Below are 21524 nucleotides of genomic sequence, written 5' to 3'. Positions count from 1 at the left end.
ACAAAACAATTGTCCAGAAAACAGACGTCTGTTTATTACTGCTAGAAACAATTGTAAAAAGGTTTTGTCTAACGCCAAAACCCGCTATTCTCAGGTCATGAAATCTCGTATCACATATCAAAAATTAGGCTCTCGTGACTTCTGGAGAATCTTTAATGATATCAATAATAAGGGCAAATCTATAATTCCACCTCTCTTGTATGGCTCAGACTTTGTCACCTCACCTAAAGACAAAGCCGAATTGTTTGCTAAAAACTTTTCATCAACATCATCTCTTGATTCCATTAGTTGCGTTCTACCTGACCCAGCAAACATGTCAGCGTTGAATCAACGTTGAAAAACCGGTCGCAGCGTAGAAAAAGCGTTGCAGTCACAAAAACAACGCGCTTTCAACGTTGAATCAATGTTTGTTTTTGTATACTAAATCGCGGTAAATTTAAACGTTGAATAAGCGTTAAAATTGTAACGTATTTAGCTTCTCAAAAAAAGACGTTTAGTCAACGTGGATTCAACTTACGCAAAAAGCCACTTTAAAGACGATTCAAAATCTATGCTTCATCAACGTTAAAAATAAACCGCTTTTTAAACGTCACATTTTTAACGTTGAATAGGCGTATAAATATCAACTTATATTATCTTCTCAAAAAATCGGGGCGACTGAATAAGTGCGAATTTCATAACTGCGAATCTGCATAATTGCGACTGGCATAAGTGCGAACTGGCATAAGTGCGAACTGGCACTAGCGCGAACTGGCATAAGTGCGAATCACTTGCAAAAACTGGCATAAGTGCGAACTAGCACAAGCGCGAACTGGCATAAGTGCGCCAAAAGAATTTGCAAACATTGGCATAAGTGCGAACTGGAATAAGTGCGAACTGGCATAAGTGCAAAACAATTGCAAAAACTGGCATAAGTGCGAACTAGCACAAGCGCGAACTGGCATAAGTGCGCCGAAAGAATTTGCAAACATTGGCATAAGTGCGAACTGGCATAAGTGCGAACTGGCATATGTGCGAAACAATTGCAAAAACTGGCATAAGTGCGAACTGGCACAAGCGCGAATTAGCATAAATGCGCCGAAAGAATTTGCAAACATTGGCATAAGTGCAAATTGGCATAAGTGGTGATATGGCAAGTTCGCACTTATGCCAATTCGCACTTATGCCAGTTCGCACTTATGCGATGTTTCAAATTCTTTCGGCGCACTTATGCCAGTTAGCAGCTGTAAGTTGCCGCCGTTATGCCAGTCTTTGCAACTGCTTCGCACTTATGCAGATTCGCAGTTATGAAATTCGCACTTATTCAGCCTCCTCAAAAAATCGCGTTTATTCAACGTTGAATAAAAGTACGCAAATAATCACTGTCAAAACGTCGCAAAGTTGAAGGTTTATCAACGTTAGACATTAGCTGCTTTTTTAACGTATTTAAGCTATTTATGAAACAACCCTTATTCAACGTTACATATACCAACGTTGAAAATGTGGTAGTTAAAAAACGTTGAAAAAGTGTTATTTTGCCAACGTAAATTATGAGTTGCTTTGACAACGTCGAGGAAGTGACACATTGAAAATTATTGTCTCATTAACTACCCATTACAAAAATAATTTGCCGTAAAGAAAAGGCAATGAAAACTTAATAGAATGCATGCAGATGGTATAAAAAAATATTTTATTAAAGTTATGTTTTATAACTTCTTTTTATTGCGGCTAATTTAAAACTTTTAGATTTTGCATCAAATTGCATATAATACAAATAAATCTCAGAGTATATTTGGTTTATTCAGGTTATTTTTGTTCATGATTTATTTATTTTAAAATGACCATTTTAATAAATTGCAAAGTTGTATTAAATATGTTATTTTTAAGTTAGAAAAAGCACTTAATTTTGATAAGATTCATATGTTTTAAGTAATATCAAAATTAATAAAACATAAGTCAGACTAAATTTAGTCTGTTAACAGACTAATTTTTTTATTTATTTAAAAACTTTAAACACCATACCCTAATTATCAAGCAAATACTTCAGTATAAAATCTTCGACCAATAATTAAAGTATGCATTATTAAGTTTTTTTTATATAAAAACACGTTTGGATAAGAAACTTTATTTCCATTTTTTTGAAAACCTTCTAACTTTAATAGGAAAAGTATTTAGTCCTAATTATAGAGTTGGTGTTGTATATTTAATTTTATTCTTTATCATATATTTTTATTTACTTTAATAATATGTATTTATGCATGTATATATGGGTAAACTTATGAATATATATAAAAGAAATATAAACATTTTATATATGTATATAAAATGTTTATATTTCTAGTCTTAATTTTAGAGTCGGTGTTGTATATTTAATTCTAGCATTTAATATTTATCACATACCTTTGATATATATTTTTATTTATTTTAATATTATGTATTAATGCATGTAATTATGAATATATATATATATATATATATATATATATATATATATATATATATATATATATATATATATATATATAAGAAATAAATAAATTTTATATACATATATATATATATATATATATATATATATATATATATATATATATATATATATATATATATATATATATATATATATATATATATATATACATATATATATATATATATATATATATATATATATATATATATTTGTTTATAAATGTATATATATATATATATATATATATATATATATATATATATATATATATATATATATATATATATATATATATATATATATATATATATATATATATATATATATATATATATATATATATATATGTATATATACATATATACATACATTATATATATATATATATATATATATATATATATATATATATATATATATATATATATATATATATATATATATGTATATATATATATATGTATATATATATATATATATATGTGCGTATGTGTATATGTATATATATATATATATGTATATATACATATATACATACATTATATATATATATATATATATATATATATATATATATATATATATATATATATAAATATATATATGTATATATATATATATATATATATATAAATATATATATATATATATGTGTGTGTATGTGTATATGTATATATATATATATATGTATATATACATATATCTTGGGCTTAAGTTGTTTATTTTAAAAACAGATTGAAGTAGAGGCAGTTGCTCTATGTTGTTGGGTAGAATGTAGTTGGTGATTTTTGTCAACTGGTGTTCATGCAATGAAAGCTGCCTATAATAGTTTTCCAATTGATTATTCATGGAACAAGCTTAGAGTTAAAAGAATTAAAGTTACTGGAGGTCATTAAATTTTACAGTACTCATTGCTATTTTAATTGTTTTATATGAATAAAAAAACTGTTATAGTTTTATATTAATGGTGAAGTACTATATCAAATAAACATCTAATTAATCTCATTTTTATTTTGGGATAAGTAAAAATTTGAATCTGTTTATTGTATTATGATTGCCTAGATATATATCGTAATCTGTTTGCACTGGGTCTACACTTTAGTTTTTACATTTTTGTTTATATTTGTTTTACTAAATTATTACTTATAAGTATCTAATATTAGATAAAGAAGTAGACGAAGGATTTAATTTTACGACTACAGAGGACTCCGAAAAAGAATGAAAGTAATTATGTTAGTGAATGATTGTGTTTCTCTTTGCATTTAACTTTTTATATGGTGAAGAATAAATAAAATATAATATTACCTATTTGTCATATCTAATTTTAATAATACTGTTTAAATTTTTTTGACATGTGATAATTTGATTTTAGGTGTAAGTTTATTTAGTAAAGTTCTGGTGGATCAAAGAAAGAGGAATGATATGGTTTTAACTGGTTTCCATCTTATGAACGAAGTACATTATATGATTAAAATGATGGTTTATAGTTACAACTATTCAAGTAAGTTTAATTTACTTAATTTATGTATGGAATTGTGACTATTTTTAATTGTAAAATTTGACGTCCACATAATGTATATATATATATATATATATATATATATATATATATATATATATATATATATATATATATATATATATATATATATATATATATATATATATATATATATATATATATATATATATATATATATATATATATATATATATATATATATATATATATATATATATATATATATATATATATATATATATATATATATATATATGTATATATATTTATATATTTATATAAATATATATATATATATATATATATATATATATATATATATATATATGTATATATATATATATATATATATATATATATGTATGTATATATATATATATATATATATATATATATATATATATATATATATATATATATATATATATATATATATATATATATATATGTATATATGTATGTATATTTATATATATATATATATGTATGTATATATATATATATATATATATATATATATATATATATGTATATATATATGTATATATATATATATATATATATATATATATATATATATATATATATATATATATATAATTTGACGTCCACATAATGCATATACATGTATAGCATTAACATTGTTGATAAATTCAGAACTCTAACAATAAAAACAAAATTATTTACGTTGGAATCTACATAACTTCAAAAATTTTATGTTTTTTTAAAATTTGATTGTAAAGAAGAAAAAAAATATTTATAATTTTTTTTAAATCATTGTAAAAGTAACTCTATTAAATGAAATGAGCTATCTTACAATTATTTTAGATTTCAAAATTGCCCATATATTTTCAACAGGTTTTAGGTCTGGTCTTTGTGGCGGCCATTTAAGGATGTTAGCTTTACTTTTTTTTTAGGAACTGTTGTTTCGCTTTGCATGTGTGTTTAGGGTCGCCATGGTGAAAAAAAAATTTGCAATCAGTTCTAAAACGGATTAACATAAATTTTTTGAAAGCCAATCAATATACAACTTCCCTGTTATTATACATTCAACATTCACTAGTCGTCCCACACTATTTGAATCAAAACATCCCCGAGCCATAGGCGAGACAACTCCATGCTAGACTGTTTTTGTAAGATTTCTATCTAAGAGTGCATCACAAGGTCTGCACCAAATTTTTTGTCGTTTTTAAGCCAATTACTTGACATTTATTCTTATCAGACCATAACACTAAGTTCCAAAAGGACTCACACTTGTTAATATGCAGTTTTGCAAATGCTAAAAGTTTTTCTTTGTTTATGCGATTAATGAGGGGTTTACTTACCTGGAGAAGGTTTATTTAAATCATCAAAATTATTAAGTCTTTTCTGTACAGTTCGATAGGAAACATTTAATTTAAGGTTTTCAACAATCTGCCTTTAGGTTATTGTTGATTTTTTTTTTTTTATCAGTGCAATTAGGATATCGGTTATTGTTAAAGTTTTAATGCGACCAAGTCTTTTCTGATTTTCAGAAGAACCAGTCATACTTTATACACATCTTCCTAGCACCACTTACTGATATTTGATATTTTTCATCACATTGCTTGTAGGTTATGTCCTTTTTTCGATCAAAAGTGACCCGAGATCTGATGTCCAATGAATAGTTTTGATGATAAACCATTATTATTATTAGTTTTACTTTTTCTGAAAATAAATTCCGAAAAATATAGTTTAAAATGCTTATTGTTAATAACTTTAACAAAATACTTTTTATTAATCCTTTTTAGTGAATAGTTATTGACAAAACATATTTCATAATAAAAATGTAGATGTTTCTAACTTTTGTCACTTTTATTTTAGACAAAAAAAATGTAAGTTAGCAAAGTTCATTTAATAGAGTTACTTTTGCTTTGAGTTAAAAAGACTTATAAATGTTTTTTTTTCATTTTGGAATCAAATTAAAAAAAAAACATAAATCTTTTCAGTTATATAGATTCTGACGTAAATAATTTTGTACATATATATATATTTATATATATATATATATATTTATATATATAATATATATATATATATATATATATATATATATATATATATATACATATATATATATACAGTAAACTCCCGGTTATTCGAACCTCCAAGGGGTATAAGAATTTATTTCGAATAATCCAAAACTCGAATAACTGAATATGCTCTTTAAAACGACCTACTTTAAGTTTCTTTTGAATTTTAATAAAAGTTGAAAGTAAAAAAAGAAAAAGACCCTTGGAATTTGGTGCTACTTCAGTTTTATCCTTGTAAAATAATAAATATTTTACAATTCATTGAAAATATAGTCCTTTTTTTTTTTTTTTTGTTTTGTTCCTTAAACGTGTTTTTTTATCTTCTAGGGGAGGAAAAATTAATTCGAATAACCGATATTTCGAACAACTGCAGGTTCGAATAACTGCATTTCTGCATAACAGCATTTGCATGAGTTTGTTAAAGAAAATTCACAGGAAAATTGCTTCAAATAAGCAGAAAATTTTAATATGTATATTATTTATCTATATATTTTATATATAATAATAATAATCCATTTATTTAACCATAAAATATGAAAGTTTACAATAATATTTATAAACTCACATAAATAAGGTTAGGTGTCACTCAAATAGTTAAAAACTAGTCAATGGAGTGATACCTGGACCAAGTTATATATATATATATATATATATATATATATATATATATATATATATATATATATATATATATATATATATATATATATATATATATATATATATATATATATATATATATATATATATATTTATATAAATATATATATATATATATATATATATATATATATATATATATATATATATATATATATATATATATATATATGTATATATATATACATATATATATTTATTTTTACTTTTTAAATTTAATAATAATTATACTAATTTAATAACATTTTTTTTTATATTTGCTTTCACACCACTAATGGTACAAGTTTTGTTTTTTGATTTAGATTCTGTTTCTCAATGATATCCTGGCCTATCGATACGATATCCTGTTAATTGTATTTTTATATATTGCATAAATATATATGCAAACACTCACACACATAAAATTTAAAGAAAATAATAATATTTTTATATATATCTATAAGCTGTATATTTTAAGCTCTTTTATATTTATCATTGTTTATTACTGTTTGTATTAAAAATTGATTTTGGAAATATTGGGAGGGCAGAGTTCAAATTACAATTTAGTTTTATTTGCCAATTCAGTATATATTATAGCCACGTTTAATTACGTTTAATAAAATTTTGCGAGATTTTATACAGCGCATTTAAGCGTTGATTCAACGTTATATTTCAACCTTTACTCGACGTCTTTGAGCCACGTTAAATCGACGTTTTACTAACAACGTTACATATCCTTGCAAAATAGACTGCTTTAACAGCGTTTATGCAACGCTTTTTAAGTAACGTTTTTTCAACGTTAAGTTGCGACGTTTATACAACGCTTTTTATGCAACGCTTTTTCAACGTTTAGTTGCGACGCTTTTGTAACGTCATTTAGTAACGTTTTCTCAACGTTACGCAATAACGTTTAATCAACGTCTACTAAACAACGTTACATATCTTTGCACAATCGATTACTTTGTCAACGTTTCCGCAACATCTTTTGCGATCGGTTTTCAACGTTGATTCAACGTTGTCATGTTTGCTGGGGATATTGTCAACAAACAGGTTGATCATTTGCTTGATATTCATATTACTCCAGCATCTTTATCTAAAGTGATTTCCTGCCTAGACTCTTCTACCGCTTGTGGCCCGAACAACATACCTGTTATTGTCTTGCATAAGTGTTCTCCGTAGCTGTCGTCTGTACTCTCAAAACTATTCAACAAGTGCTTATAAGAGTCTTGCTTTCCAGCCTGTTGGAAAGCGGCATCTGTTATCCCTATCTTCAAAAATTCTGGAGAGCGATCTGTTTCGTCTAACTACCGTTTCATAAGTCTCCTTCCTATCATAAGCAAGGTTTTTGAATCTTTAATTATCAAACACTTAATCTCTCATCTTGAATCTAATAACTTACTTTCTGACCATCATTATGGATTTCGATCTTCTTGTTCTACAGCAGATTTGCTTACAGTAATAACTGACAGGTTTTGTCGTGCATTAGATAAAGGTGGAGAGATTAAGGCCATTGCTCTTGACATTTCAAAAGTTTTTGATAAAGTTTGGCATGCTGGTCTTCTCCATAAGCTTTCTTCTTGTGGTGTATCCGGCAACATCTTTGAGATCATTGAATCCTTCCGTTCCAATCGTAGCATAAAAGTTGCCCTCGATGGACAACACTCTTCTTCTTATTTTGTAACTTCAGGGGTTCCTCAAGGTTCTATCCTTGGCCCTATGCTCTTTTTAATTTACATTAATGATCTTCCAGATATTCTCACATCTAAGGTGGAATTGTTTGCTGATGATACTACCATTTATTCTTGTCGTGATAAAAAACCAACTCCTTCTGATTGCTTGGAGGAGACATTTAAGCTTGAAAAGGATCTCACTAATGCTATAGGATGTGGCTCACAGTGGCTGGTGAACTTTAATTCAGATAAAACTCAGTTTTTTTCAGCTAATCGTTATCGCAATAATTTAGGTCTTCCTATATTTATGAACGGTGATGTACTCGATGAGTTACCTACTCTTCATCTTCTAGGAATAACTCTTACTTCTAATCTTTCTTGGAAACCATATATTAAATCAGTTGCAAAATTAGCATCTGCTAAGGTTGTATCTCTTTGTCGAGCTCGTCACTTTTTTACTTCGGATTCTCTTCTCTATCTCTATAAATCTCAAATCCGGCATTGTATGGAATATTGTTGTCATATCTGGGGCGGATCTTCTAATGATGCCCTTTTTCTTCTAGACAAGGTGCAAAAACGCATTGTAAACATAGTTGGACCTGCTCTTGCAGTCAACCTCTAACCATTATCACATTGTCGCAATGTTGCTTCTCTTTCTCTTTTCTACAAATACTACAATGGGCACTGCTGTAAAGAGCTAGCGTCTCTTGTGCCATCTACTATAATTCATTCTCGTGTTACTCGTCATTCAATTAAGTGTCATCCTTTTTCTGTGATTGTTCCTAAGTGCTCCAAAAACGTTTATATGTCTAGTTTTTTCCCTCGAACATCAGCTCTTTGGAATTCGCTTCCTTCATCTTGCTTTCCTGATTCATATAATTTGCAATCTTTTAAGTTGTCCGTCAATCGTTATCTTGCTCTACAATCTTCACCTTTTTTCTTTCAGTAACTACCAACTTTAATTAGTGGCTGCTTGCAGCCTTGTTGGAAGCAAAGACGTTCTTCGCTTCCAACAAAAAAAAAATGTTATTGTATTAATGTTATTGTATAAATGTTAAATGTTGTATTAACAAATCAATAAAATCTTTCGAAATCTTTTATCTGAAAAAACTGATTGAAATCCTATATTGCAATCTGAAGATACGAATAATGCGTAAGAATTATTTTTGGCACAGTTTTCTCGATTGAACTCTATGAAATGGCATTTCCAGTGAAAAAAAAAAATTAAAATTCTATTTCGCTTTTAAACCCATAGATGACGGAAGGTTTGTATAAATCATCAAAGAGAAAACAAAAACTTTATGAAAAGTATTTAAAACATAAAACATATAAAAATATGTTTGAAAAAACAAAGAAACACGAAAAAAAAATTATTATGCAAGGTTGTTGAAAATAGCACGCGGAAATACACAAAAAACATTGAATGTGATTAAGCAGATCATCGGAAAAATATAAATGTCCGAAAAACAATTTGCCACAAAAACTTTTAGTTGACCGCGAAACGATTTATAATAAAGAAGCTAGAATTAAAAAACTCACCAAATTTTTTCTTGATATTGGCCATCGTTAGCTGATAAAATCCCAAAAAACACTTTGAAACTTTGAATCTTAAATAAAATCAACCAATATATCTATGAAAGAAATAAAATTAAACTTAAGTGAGTTGCAAAATGCCTTCAACTGCTTAAAAAGTAATAAATGCGCTGGCATAGATAAAATTAGCGTGAATGTTGTTAAAGAAGTGTTTGATGTTATTGAACCGTCACTGTTTTACATTTTTAACCTTTTACCAAAATTCAGAATTGTACCAGAGAAATAAAAAATTGCTAAGATCATAACTATTTTTAAATCTGGCGATGACTCAAATATGTCTAATTATAGACCTATTTTTATCTTACCATGTTTCTCAAAACTGTTAAAACGAATAATTTATGACAGATTCAATAGTTATTTAACTAAGAGCAATATAATAAACAATTGGGGTTCATAAAGAATCACTTAACGGATCATGCGGTGGTCGAGCTAATAAATTATATATACAATGGGTTCAATAATGATTGCTATACATTAGGAGTTTTTATTGCATTGTGAAAAGCATTTGACACTGTTAGCCATAATATTCTTATAAAAAACTAGAACTGTATGAAATACTAAACAATAACTTACTATTGTTTAAAAGTTACCTGTGCATAATATATGCAGCAAATAAAACAGAAAAACATAATATAACTTCTGGTGTTCCCCAAGGATCATTCTTAGGCCCACTATTATTCCTACTCTATAAAAATGATTTATATCTAGTATCCAAAATTTGTAATGTTAATTAATTTACTGCTGATTCAAATTTTTTTTATTCAAACAATAATATAAAAGACCTATTTAGAATATCTAACGAATAATTATTAAAAATAAATTACTGGATTACAAATAATAAACTTTCAGTAAATATATTGTTGGGTAAACTAAATTTGTTTTATTCCACAAACCTTGTCGGAGAGATAACCTTTCTTTAAAATTACCTCTTCATAATCTCTTAATCTATAATCTCTTCATGAATAAAACAGTTATTAAAAGAGTCAACGTTTAACTTTCTAGGAGTGATTATAGATGAAAATATATGATGGAAATATCATATTAAATCTATTGAAAACAAAATCTCCAAAAATATCTTAATGTTATATAAAGTTAAACCATTTCTTAATATTGAATCTTTAAAAAATATACATTTTTTGTTTATTTATAGTTATCTTTCCTATTCCAATATTGCATGGGGAAGTACCAATTACGGAAAGCTTGAAAGAACCTATAGCAAACAAAAACATGCAAGTAGAATTATTTTTGGTGTCAACAGGAATATTAATGGAACTTAAAGCACTCAAAGTTAATAACCATGGTTTACCTCATAATATATAATAATACTTCACCAAAATTACTCATAAATACCCCACAAAGTTTTCAACTAATAATTTTGTTGTTCCAAGATCTTATTTTAAAATCAGTTCATTTCAAATTCAAAACCGTGGACCATTTATATGAAAAAGTTTTTTAAAAATATTGTTAAAAATAAAACTCTTCTAGACTATTTCCCAAAAAAATTCAAAAGAGAATCTAAACGGTTTCAATTAGAAAATAACTTCAGTCTTAAAAAAGATTTTTTAAATTAGTACCTAAACAAATTAAACAGAAAAAAGTCATCATTACTCACTTATTTTTACTTTGATTTGTTTCTTATTTCCTTCTTATAAAAATGAAAAATAAATAGCTAAAAGAAAAATATATATCTTATTATACGATTTAATATTTGTAATATATTATAATTTACTATATAAGTTTCAACCTGTAACTTTTTAACTTTTAATTTTTAATTTGTTTTATAAACTGAAGGCGACAATGTAAACGGGGCTCGGCGATAAGACGATATGCGTCTTCTTCTCGCTCTGGCCATTTCTTATATACGTACGATCTTTCTTATTGTAAATTTTGTTAAATGTTAAAGTAAAGTATAATAAAATAATATATATATATATATATATATATATTATATATATATATATATATATATATATATATATATATATATATATATATGTATTTTAATTTAAAACAAAATAATACAAAAAAATATTAAAAGAATACGAAGCAATACAAATAAATACTAAAAACACACTGTATATTGAAAGAAAACACCATTCAGAAAATTTTTTTAAATTATACTTTTGTACGGGAACTTTTTCGGCACCCTGTTTATATATATATTAAAAGCATAATACCAAATCATCAATTGTAAAAATCGATTCTTTAAGTTTTTAAATGTTTTAAACTATTTTGCTCCATAAAAATGGTTCGCGAAAAGCAATGCAAAACTTACTATAATTTGTTTGAAAATATGGCTGCTTAATAAAATTATCGTCGCGTTGAATGTATTTATTTTTATCTTTTGACAAATACAAATTATGAAAAGAAACCCGGAAAGAACTGATTTTACATAAAAACATAGTACATTATAAATATTAAGTTGATATATATTTAGTGCATTCATTTTTCTTAATAGAGGTTTTGCATGGGTAAAACGTTCACTAAAATTTATTAAAAGTGCTATGTGCTTCTGATGAAGATGAAGAGATTCAAGTTTGCTTTTGTTGGTACTTTTGTTGTGAATAAAAGGGAAATATAATTGAGTTAGAATTTTCTTATTCAAAAAGCTTCTTACCTTATAAAATTCCTATTATTTTTTAGACTTTGTTGCATAAATTTTCAATGTGAAATTTCCAAGTAAGGTTTCCATCAACATAAACACCTAAAAATTTTGTAACATATGCTCAAGGGATGGCATTTTGTTAGGAATTAATTTTTTTTTTGTAACATATAAAAATTTTGTAACATATGCTACAAGGGATGGCATTTTGTTAGGAATTAATTTTTTTTAGAAAGTGGATGAAAGAAAGTCCAATTAGTTTTTTAATGTTATGCGATAATTTATTTGATTTAAACCATTAAGAAATCTTGTTTAATTCTAAATTCATAAGTTGAAACAGTGCAGGGATGTTGTTATGTGATAAAAAAAGGTTTGTATCACCGGCAAACATTATTGTCTCTAATCTGGATACTTTATGAATATCGTTAATATATATGAGAAAAAGAAGAAGTCCGAGAACTGATCCTTGTGGAGCACCACAGGTAATCTTTAGCAAATTCATTGGTGAAGGAGCGCCAACGGATACAAATTGTTTGCGACCATTTAAATAACTTTTTAACCATTTAAGAACATTTCCAGTGATTATGTAATTTTTGAGTTTTTTAAAAAGAATTTCATGGTCTATACTATCAAAGTTTTTAGATAAGTCAATTAAGATGCCTAAGATATACTCAGATTTTTCAAACGTTTCAGTAATACTACGTGTTAACTAGAGAATCTCGTGTTCTGTAGAGTTATTTTTTAACATCCACTTTGATGGTTATATAACAAATGATTGTTAGTAAGATGTGTGTAAATTCTGTTATACATAATTCTTTCTAGAAATTTTGAAAAAACTGGAAGAGCAGATATAGTGCGATAGTTATTAACATTTGTTAGATTTCCTCCTTTGAATATCGGTGTATCTTTTGCTATTTTAAACTTAAAAAACTACTTGTCTTATTGAAGATGAAAAAATCTTAAAAAGAATGTCTTAAATAACTTCGTTTGAATTTTTAATTATTTTGCTATTTATATCATCAAAACCACTCGCTTTGTTTGGTTTTAGCATATTAAAAGCAGTTTCAAATTCCTCAAGTGATAATTAAAAAGAATCATGATTAGTTGTTGCTACGGACGAGATATCAATTTTTTTTTATATTTGGAATTTTTTTTGCTAAACTAGGTCCAACTGAGACAAAAAATATTGTTTAGTTCAATTGCTATTTCATGAGAATCATATATGATTTCATCATTAATTTTAATACCATTTTTAAAAGCGCATGATTTAGATTTAGTGTTACTAGTAATTTCTTTTAGAATTTGCCATGTGCGTTTGGAATGATTTTCGTTTTGCTCAAGTAAATTAGAATAGTATTTATTTTTTTAAATTCTTTTTAAGTCTTTCAAAAACTTTTGCATAATTCTTGTAGATGGTTTTTAAATTTAAATTTAAATTTTTAATGTATAATTTTTGTTTGACTCTTGAAGATTTCCTTAGACTGTTCGTAATTCATAGCGATTTTACATTTTTCGGTTTTAGATTTGATTTAAGTTTTGGAAAGTTAGCATCATATATTTTATAAAAAGATTTTAGGAATTGGTTGTTAGCTAAGTTAACGTCAGATGAAGTGTTAACACTATTCCAATAAAGCAATCACAGTTGCTCCTAAAACAATGATAAATTTGCTTCGTTGTAGATACGTTTAAAAACGATTTGTTTTTATGGTGTACTTGATGTGGTATTCTAAACGATTTAAGTTGAAATTACCAATTATATAGTTTTGTTTGCTTTTTCGGTCAGTTTTTTAAATAATTGTTGTAATTAAATAGTTGTTAAAACATTCAATTACGCCAGAAGATGGGGATAGCTACAACTTAAAAGTATATTGTTAGTTTTTTTGGTTAAAATTTGAATTGTTAGAATCTCTTTATCTTCATTAGAAGTACACATGTCAAACCTCGTAATAAACTTTCTTTTATATAAGCAAACCGCCACCTCGCTTTTTCGCTTTCGCAAGTGATAATATTTTAAAACCAGGCAAGTGGATATTTGAATTAGAATTTATATGTATATATATATATATATATATATATATATATATATATATATATATATATATATATATATATATATATATATATATATATATATATATATATATATATATATATATATATATATACAGCGGTGGCCAAAAAATAAAGACCATTCATTTTTTTTTCAAAATTTATTATTAACCTTAGTATAATTTTATTTTGGAAAAAGGAATCAAGAAAAGAAAAACATTTTTAGGAAGAATTTTTATTGTATTTTATATTTATTATAAAAGAATTTATAATTTTTTTACAAAATAATGTTAAAAAAATTAAAAAAGTGACTAGTAAAAAAATATAAATGGGAAAAAAAATTGGACAAAATTTTAAGACCAGTTTCAAGAATATTTCAAAAAGCAATAAAAAAATAATTTAGAAACGTGTTGTTCCTCCATTTGTTTTCAAGCACTCTTGTACTCGTTCTGGCATTGAATTCATTAAAGTTTTGATTACTTCATCAGGCATTTTTCAAATGATGAGAGATAAAAGATTTCAAATCTTCCAAATTGTAAAATTGTTCTTTACCAAGCTTGTGATCAAGCCACGACCATAAATTCTCTATTGGATTTAAGTCTGGACTATTGGCAGGCCATGGAAGCACTTGAATTTTATTAGAATTGAACCAATCGCTAACAACATGCGCTTTATGACACGGCGCATTATCTTGCTGAAAAAAAAATCCATCTTGCAACTGCCACAAATCAATGCTAGGAATAAGCGAGTTTTCCAAAATTTCGATGTACCTTTCTTTGTTGAGTCTACCGTCGAATAAATGAAAAACGCCAACTCCACAGGCACTCATACAGGCCCAAATGCCTATTGAACCACTGCCTTGTTTTGTTCATTTCAAAATGCATGATTCATCGAAACGTTCGCTTGGAAGCCTACGCAACATTACGCAATTTTTTCTGTTGTCTACCTTAACGTTCATTTCATCACTAAAGACCACACGGCTCCACTGATCTTTTGACCAATTTTTATGTAGTTTGCACCACTCTTTCCTGGCAAATTTTTGTTTTTTATTTAAGCGTGGTTTTTTTGCAGCAGCACGCCATAAATAATTTAAATTGTGGAGGACCCTTCGCATAGTTCTAGGGCTTGCTTTCAGACCATTTGACAGTGTCCATTTCGTAGACAAGTCTGTAGATGATGCTTGTCTGTTTTCTTTCATTAATCACCTAACGAGCGAACATCACGGTCATTTGAAATTTTATTGCGCCCAGTCCTATGACGATCATTAATTGACCGGGTCTCTTTGTATTGTTGAATTATGTTAATAATGCAAGAGTGAGACCTTCCGAGCTTTTCTGCTATTTGTCTGATGCTATAGCCTTCTTTTTTTAATACAAGAGCCGCGTATCTGTCTTTTTCTTCGATCTTTGCTCGCATTTTTGCAATATTTGTATATCCTTATTGCAATTCAAAAAATAAATGTTTATTTGATATCGAAACTCAGGTTTCGACATTTTATTTTATAGCCAACGTAATAAGCAATTAAGACAGTTAAAAAAGATAATAGATTATTATTTTTAATAAGTGCAAATTAAAGATTTGAAAGTGGTTGTTAAATTTTGTCCAATTTATTTATAGAAGATTTATAAGTACTCATCAGTTTTTTAATAAGTTAAACGCTATTTAATTAGAATTAGATTAAAAAAATTATACCACTTTAATCCGTATGTTTTAATTAACAAGATATTAAAAAAAAAAAATTAATATGTCAATTAGAATCTTCTTAATTTTAATTTAAAGATTAAGAAACCAACTAAAAAATGTGTGGTCTTTAATTTTTGGTCACCGCTGTATACATTTCAGGGTGTGTCATACCATTTTTTTCTTCCGGGTTGAAAATCCTGTATTCTGAAAGTTTGTACTTTTATGTAATATTACTAAAAAAAGGCTTAGATTAAAAAATCCGAAATGATTAAGCTACAGGGAGGCGTGGTTTTAAATTCATTTAAATTCGCGGAAAATTACGAGAACTGCAAATTTTTGCGTTTGGTTCTATATTTTTGACGGCTTGAACTTTGTTTTTAATCTTTTTTTTTTTTTAATCTATTATTATTAAAACATTTATAATAGTTTCTTTTTATAACCATTTATTTATCATTTAGTTATCATTTATTTATCATTTATTTATTTATTTAATCAGCTATAAATAGTTATAATAAAAATGCTTTTTATTATAATTTTTTTAACAAAACAAAATTTATATATTTTTTAATTTTTTCATTTAGATCAAATCTTTCTTTGAGGAATCATGCCCTCTTTTAAAACTTCTGTTTTTTAATGAGAATAAGCTTTGTTTGCTGCTTCCGTTACCTGTTTAACTCGCATTTCCATTGACTGCCTATGACAAAACCAATCTAGAACATTTATTGGCTCAAATATAATCTGTTTTATATTTCTGTTGTCAGATCGCAAGTAAAAATAGGCATATAGAAGATTAGCTGTATAAGTGTTGTTGCGTCAGATTATATTTCTGGAATTATTCTAGCTCTCACATTTTTATCACCAGTTTGAAATTTTTTGTCATCGGGCTTCTAATTTTCACAATTAATTCTATACCATTCTTTCTTTCCTCTACATTTTCTGAGCAGAGCAGGTCCGTATGACGGAAAGCACACCAAGCTAAACGTTAAGCTGTTGGCATAATAATTGTAATTACTTCACTTGATTAATGTTTCAGAAACTGATAAAGAATGCGTGTCGGTCCTTTAGTAAACCTGACTTTAATTTTAAACCACATAGACATGTAAAGTCCCAAAACGAACTCACTAATTAATTAAATGATTTTTTAAATTTTCGCCTTCAAATTCATGTTTTGAGACCCAATCTGTGCAAACTCTGTTCGCAGTTGTCAACCATTTCGAATTATTAATTAGCCAAATATCAAGTAAAGCCAAGTCTGTGGGTGTATTTCCAACATCAATTTTTCAAATAAAAGCATGGATTATTTTCAGAGCTGTTACGTCATTTAATAATTTTCCGATACTGTTTCTCCCTTTGCTGCTGCTGATGACAACTCTTGATGGAGTCTATCCATCAAGAGTTGTCATCAATTGACCAGTCAGTTTAGTTTTCTCTCTAATATCACTTTCAGCTTGTGTATTGATCCCCTGACCACCTGAGTTAACTCCCCTGACCACCTGAGTTAACACTAGTAGAATTACCACCTTGCACCTTTAAGCTTTTATTGGTACTATTATTTTTCAAAAACTTATATGTATTCTGAGCAATTACATCATCATGTTTCATATGTTTAAGAATTTTTCAGGTGAAATGGAAAAGATTCCTACCACCGGGCCCTTGATATACTGTATAATGTTTCTCTTTGATTGTAACAGGATATTATTTAGTCGAACCTTTAGCTTTTAATGGAACTTTTGTATTATTTATTCTGCTATAAAAAAAAAATGCAATCAATAATGCTAGTCCTGCATTGAGTGTAAAACTCTATTGAAAGAGACTACATAACTTTTTCTTGAGCTCGCTTGGCTTTGTTGTGATCAATAACTAACTTGTTATTGATTTCTTTAATTATTTCTGCATCCATCCAAGCTGCCGACGCAATTGAAGCTGTTTCCCGTAAGCCTGTACTATATCATATCCTTGTAAAGCTATGTTGGAAATACTTTAATAATTCCTTCTTTCTTGCAAATGTTCCTGAACATTTAGTTGAAACATCAGATTGAATTCAGTATTGTTGTTTTTTATGCAACACTCCTCTCCCCCCCCCTTCCTCGTTCCCAAAGCTGTTATATATGCCTTTGAGTGGGCATAATTGTATATTTAGCACTTCAGTTGGCAAGTTTTGAAGTATAGTTGGGAAATATCAAATATTTTTTCCTAAACCAAATTTATTTTTATACAATAAATTATTTGATTCAAAATAATCCAATACTTGCTTATAAACCCATATTTCAATGATTTTTTCTTACACAGGCAACATATTGATTGGTCTTAAATCTTGCAGTTGTTTAGGTGAGTTTGTTTTAGGGATTGGTATTATTGTGGACTTTTTCCATGATTTTGGTACAATACCAGTCTTCAATGACAAATTAACTACTTCTAATAACTTCACTGCTTTACTTGGATAAATATTTTTAAACATTTTTACGCTTATATTTCCACACATTGAATTTTTGTTCTTCATATTTTTAACTATATTATCAAAATCATTTCTGTTCATTTGTTTGAAACCATTGAAAGCATTTACGTTATCTTCTATATGAATATTTTGTTTAACATTATAATTTGACTCAGATTTAATTGACTTTTCAATATCTTGAATACTTTTAATTTGAAATTTATTATATTTATTACTTAAAGAGACTTTTGCATTTTCTTCAAATACAATATCTTCAAGCACATTCTTTTTATTTTTTAGAGATAAGTCAGTTAGATTAAACATGAAGCTAAGCATCATGTTTAACCTCATCAATTTTTTTTTTAAGAAACCTTGACTTTAAGCATCTTAAAAAATAACTCTTATAATTTCTTCAATGTTTAACTATTTTAAAGTGATCATTACATTTTTTATGATCAGTTCCATTTTTTTTCATATACTTAAGTTTGTTCCATTCTTTTGTTAACTGATTACATGCTTTTATCAATAAATAATCCTTCCAGCATTTTGGATTTTTATTACTTTTACTCTTCACTTCTTTTGTTTTAACTATTTTATTGATACATGAACATTTTGTATAAGTAGTTCAGCCATTTTATTTACATCTTTTATATTAGATTGAAGCTCTTTACTATTCACATTAGTATCTAAAATCAGTTCACTTAATTCTTCATAATCTATCTCATTATAGGATTTAATAATTTTGGTTCGATTTGAACTGTTAGTTCTAAGATTTTAATTTGAATTTAGGTAAGTCTTCTTTTCAACACTAATTTTTTGATTACAGGAAACAAAGTCATGATCAGATATTTTAATTATATCATTTTGTGTAATTTCTTCTGAGTACACATTACTAATATATAAATTAATACACATATTAGGTGTATCCGTTATTTTAGTGGGGCTATTATTGAAAACCTTTAAGTTGTAATTTTGATTTATATTTGAGAACTTTTCATTTATACCTGATTTTTTTAAGATATTCAAATAAAAGCACCCATGCAGACAATATTCTTATACTTGGCACTAATATTATTTACACATTTGTCCCAAAAATCCAAGAAAGATACTGTAGAAAATTGAGATTTATTTATTACTGAAATATTAAACATTTGTTTATAAATTTGTAAAGTTACATTAAGAACCCAGATGTCACCCTCTTTGATTTTATTATGACTCTTAGTTAATTTAATGTCATGTCTAAAGTATTATATACATTCCCCTTTGTGCTTACTCTCTCACAAACATGTTAAATTGTTATAGCCTTCAATTTCAAATTCTTTTTTTTAAATATTATTAGTAATATGTGTTTCAACAAGTGCAAATATGTGAGGCTTGAATTTACTTACATATTTTCTAGTTACATCCATTTTATTACCCAGTCAATTTGTGTTGATTAACACATATTTTATATTTTTGAATTTCTTTGACTGCTATTCAAGGTTTTTTTCAATTCTTCCTTCAATTTCTTGGAATATTTGACAATTTTTGAGTGAGGTAGATGGTACACATAAGTGTTTCATGGTTGCCCTAATCTTTCATTCATTTTACAACAGTTGACACAACACTTTTTCTTTTTGTTTTTACATTCATTAGAAGCATGACTTCCAGCACAGAATCTACAGAAACTCACTTTACTACGACATTTGTCAGCATAGTGACCGTAACTTTGACATTTGTAACAATAGATGATGTTTGCATGTTCTTCACATACACTGATTGCCAATTAATGTAGAGATGATTATCTCTCTTCTCCGTTATATACTTATAAGACTGATTGTTCATATCCATGATAATCAGTTCCGCATTACCATTTTTAACTACTTTTCTTTTGATCACAACCAACTTAGACTCTTGTTCCAAGCTATTTTAACTAATAATTTTATTTGTTATAAGTTCATGTTCCTGGGGTAAGTATTCTTTACTGATTTTAGCTATAAATTTAATTCTAACTGATAGCTTTTCTTTATTAACTTCTTCTATTGACAATTTGTCATTCATTTTTTTAATAACATTAAAAACGTTTTGTTTGGATTCCTCATTGATACAACTTAAGATCACGTCACCATCTTTATTTGTATTAATATAATTAATATTAATTTGAAGTTTGCAAGGATCCAAATTCTCTTTATTAATATTTTTAGTATCCACATTATCCTTTAAAACTTTTTTCACTAATAATACTTCATTATATTTTTTTTTTTCATTTTGTTTCCTTTCTGTACCAGCTGTACTGAGCTGTACGTTTCTAGTAACATTTACTTCTTTTTATTTGTTTACAATTTTTTTCTCCTCTTTTAGATTTTGATTATGAACATGTAATGTTTTATTAATGTTGTACAAACCCATCTCTTTTATTACAGAAATTTTATTTGTTTGAATGACATCTCTATAGTTCATCTTAACAACATCGTTTAGCTTAACAACATTAAAAACAAAACAATGTTAAGTTAAGTTATAACAATGTTAAGTTAAGTTATAACAATGTTAAGTTAAGTTATAACAAGTTAAGTTATAACATAGTAATAAAAGTATTTTTGTTTGCAATTTTGTTAAATAAAGGTTACTAAAAAAACTTTTTTTGATTTTAGCTCGGGCAAAGTTTTTCTTTTATTCATTCGTGCTCTCACAAACCCGTCTCTTTTTTTAAAACCACAAACGAAAAGTGCTGCTTCTGTAACTTCTTTTACTGCCCTTTCAAAAGATTGCGTGTGAAGAGGAAAGTACGGAGCTTTAAAACGAGTGACCAGATATTTGTCAAGATTGCATGTAGAGATTTGGCATGTAAAC

General features: G+C 26.8%; 1 protein-coding gene and 2 long non-coding RNA genes across 3 annotated transcripts in view; 1 reads left to right on the top strand and 2 right to left on the bottom strand.

Annotated features, from left to right (window-relative positions):
• LOC136077820 (uncharacterized) overlaps window positions 1-10114 on the bottom strand; it is a 13200-nt gene extending 3086 nt beyond the window's left edge. The window contains exon 1 of the long non-coding RNA XR_010637309.1: window positions 9874-10114. This is a non-coding gene — a long non-coding RNA (uncharacterized LOC136077820). The remainder of the gene's footprint in view (window positions 1-9873) is intronic.
• LOC136077819 (uncharacterized) lies at window positions 3191-7191 on the top strand. Its single transcript, XR_010637308.1, has 5 exons — window positions 3191-3340; window positions 3616-3684; window positions 3825-3953; window positions 6353-6495; window positions 6988-7191. It is a non-coding gene; the product is annotated as an uncharacterized LOC136077819 (long non-coding RNA).
• An 8428-nt stretch (window positions 10115-18542) lies between the features above and the next one.
• On the bottom strand, window positions 18543-19034 carry LOC136078872 (uncharacterized). The gene has a single exon (XM_065794688.1). The coding sequence runs from the start codon at window positions 19032-19034 to the stop codon at window positions 18543-18545; it is 492 nt and encodes a 163-aa protein (XP_065650760.1).
• Between the last annotated feature and the right edge of the window lie 2490 nt (window positions 19035-21524).

The sequence above is a fragment of the Hydra vulgaris genome, chromosome 03 (assembly GCF_038396675.1).
Source record: "Hydra vulgaris chromosome 03, alternate assembly HydraT2T_AEP".
Taxonomy (NCBI): domain Eukaryota; kingdom Metazoa; phylum Cnidaria; class Hydrozoa; order Anthoathecata; family Hydridae; genus Hydra; species Hydra vulgaris.
The sequence above is the reverse complement of the archived record's forward strand: the minus strand, read 5'-3'. Positions and strand labels throughout refer to the sequence as shown.

What these genes read in the sequence shown, in the direction of transcription:
- LOC136078872 (XM_065794688.1), bottom strand. Translation starts at nt 19,034, where the DNA reads ATGATGCTTAGCTTCATGTTTAATCTAACTGACTTATCTCTAAAAAAT.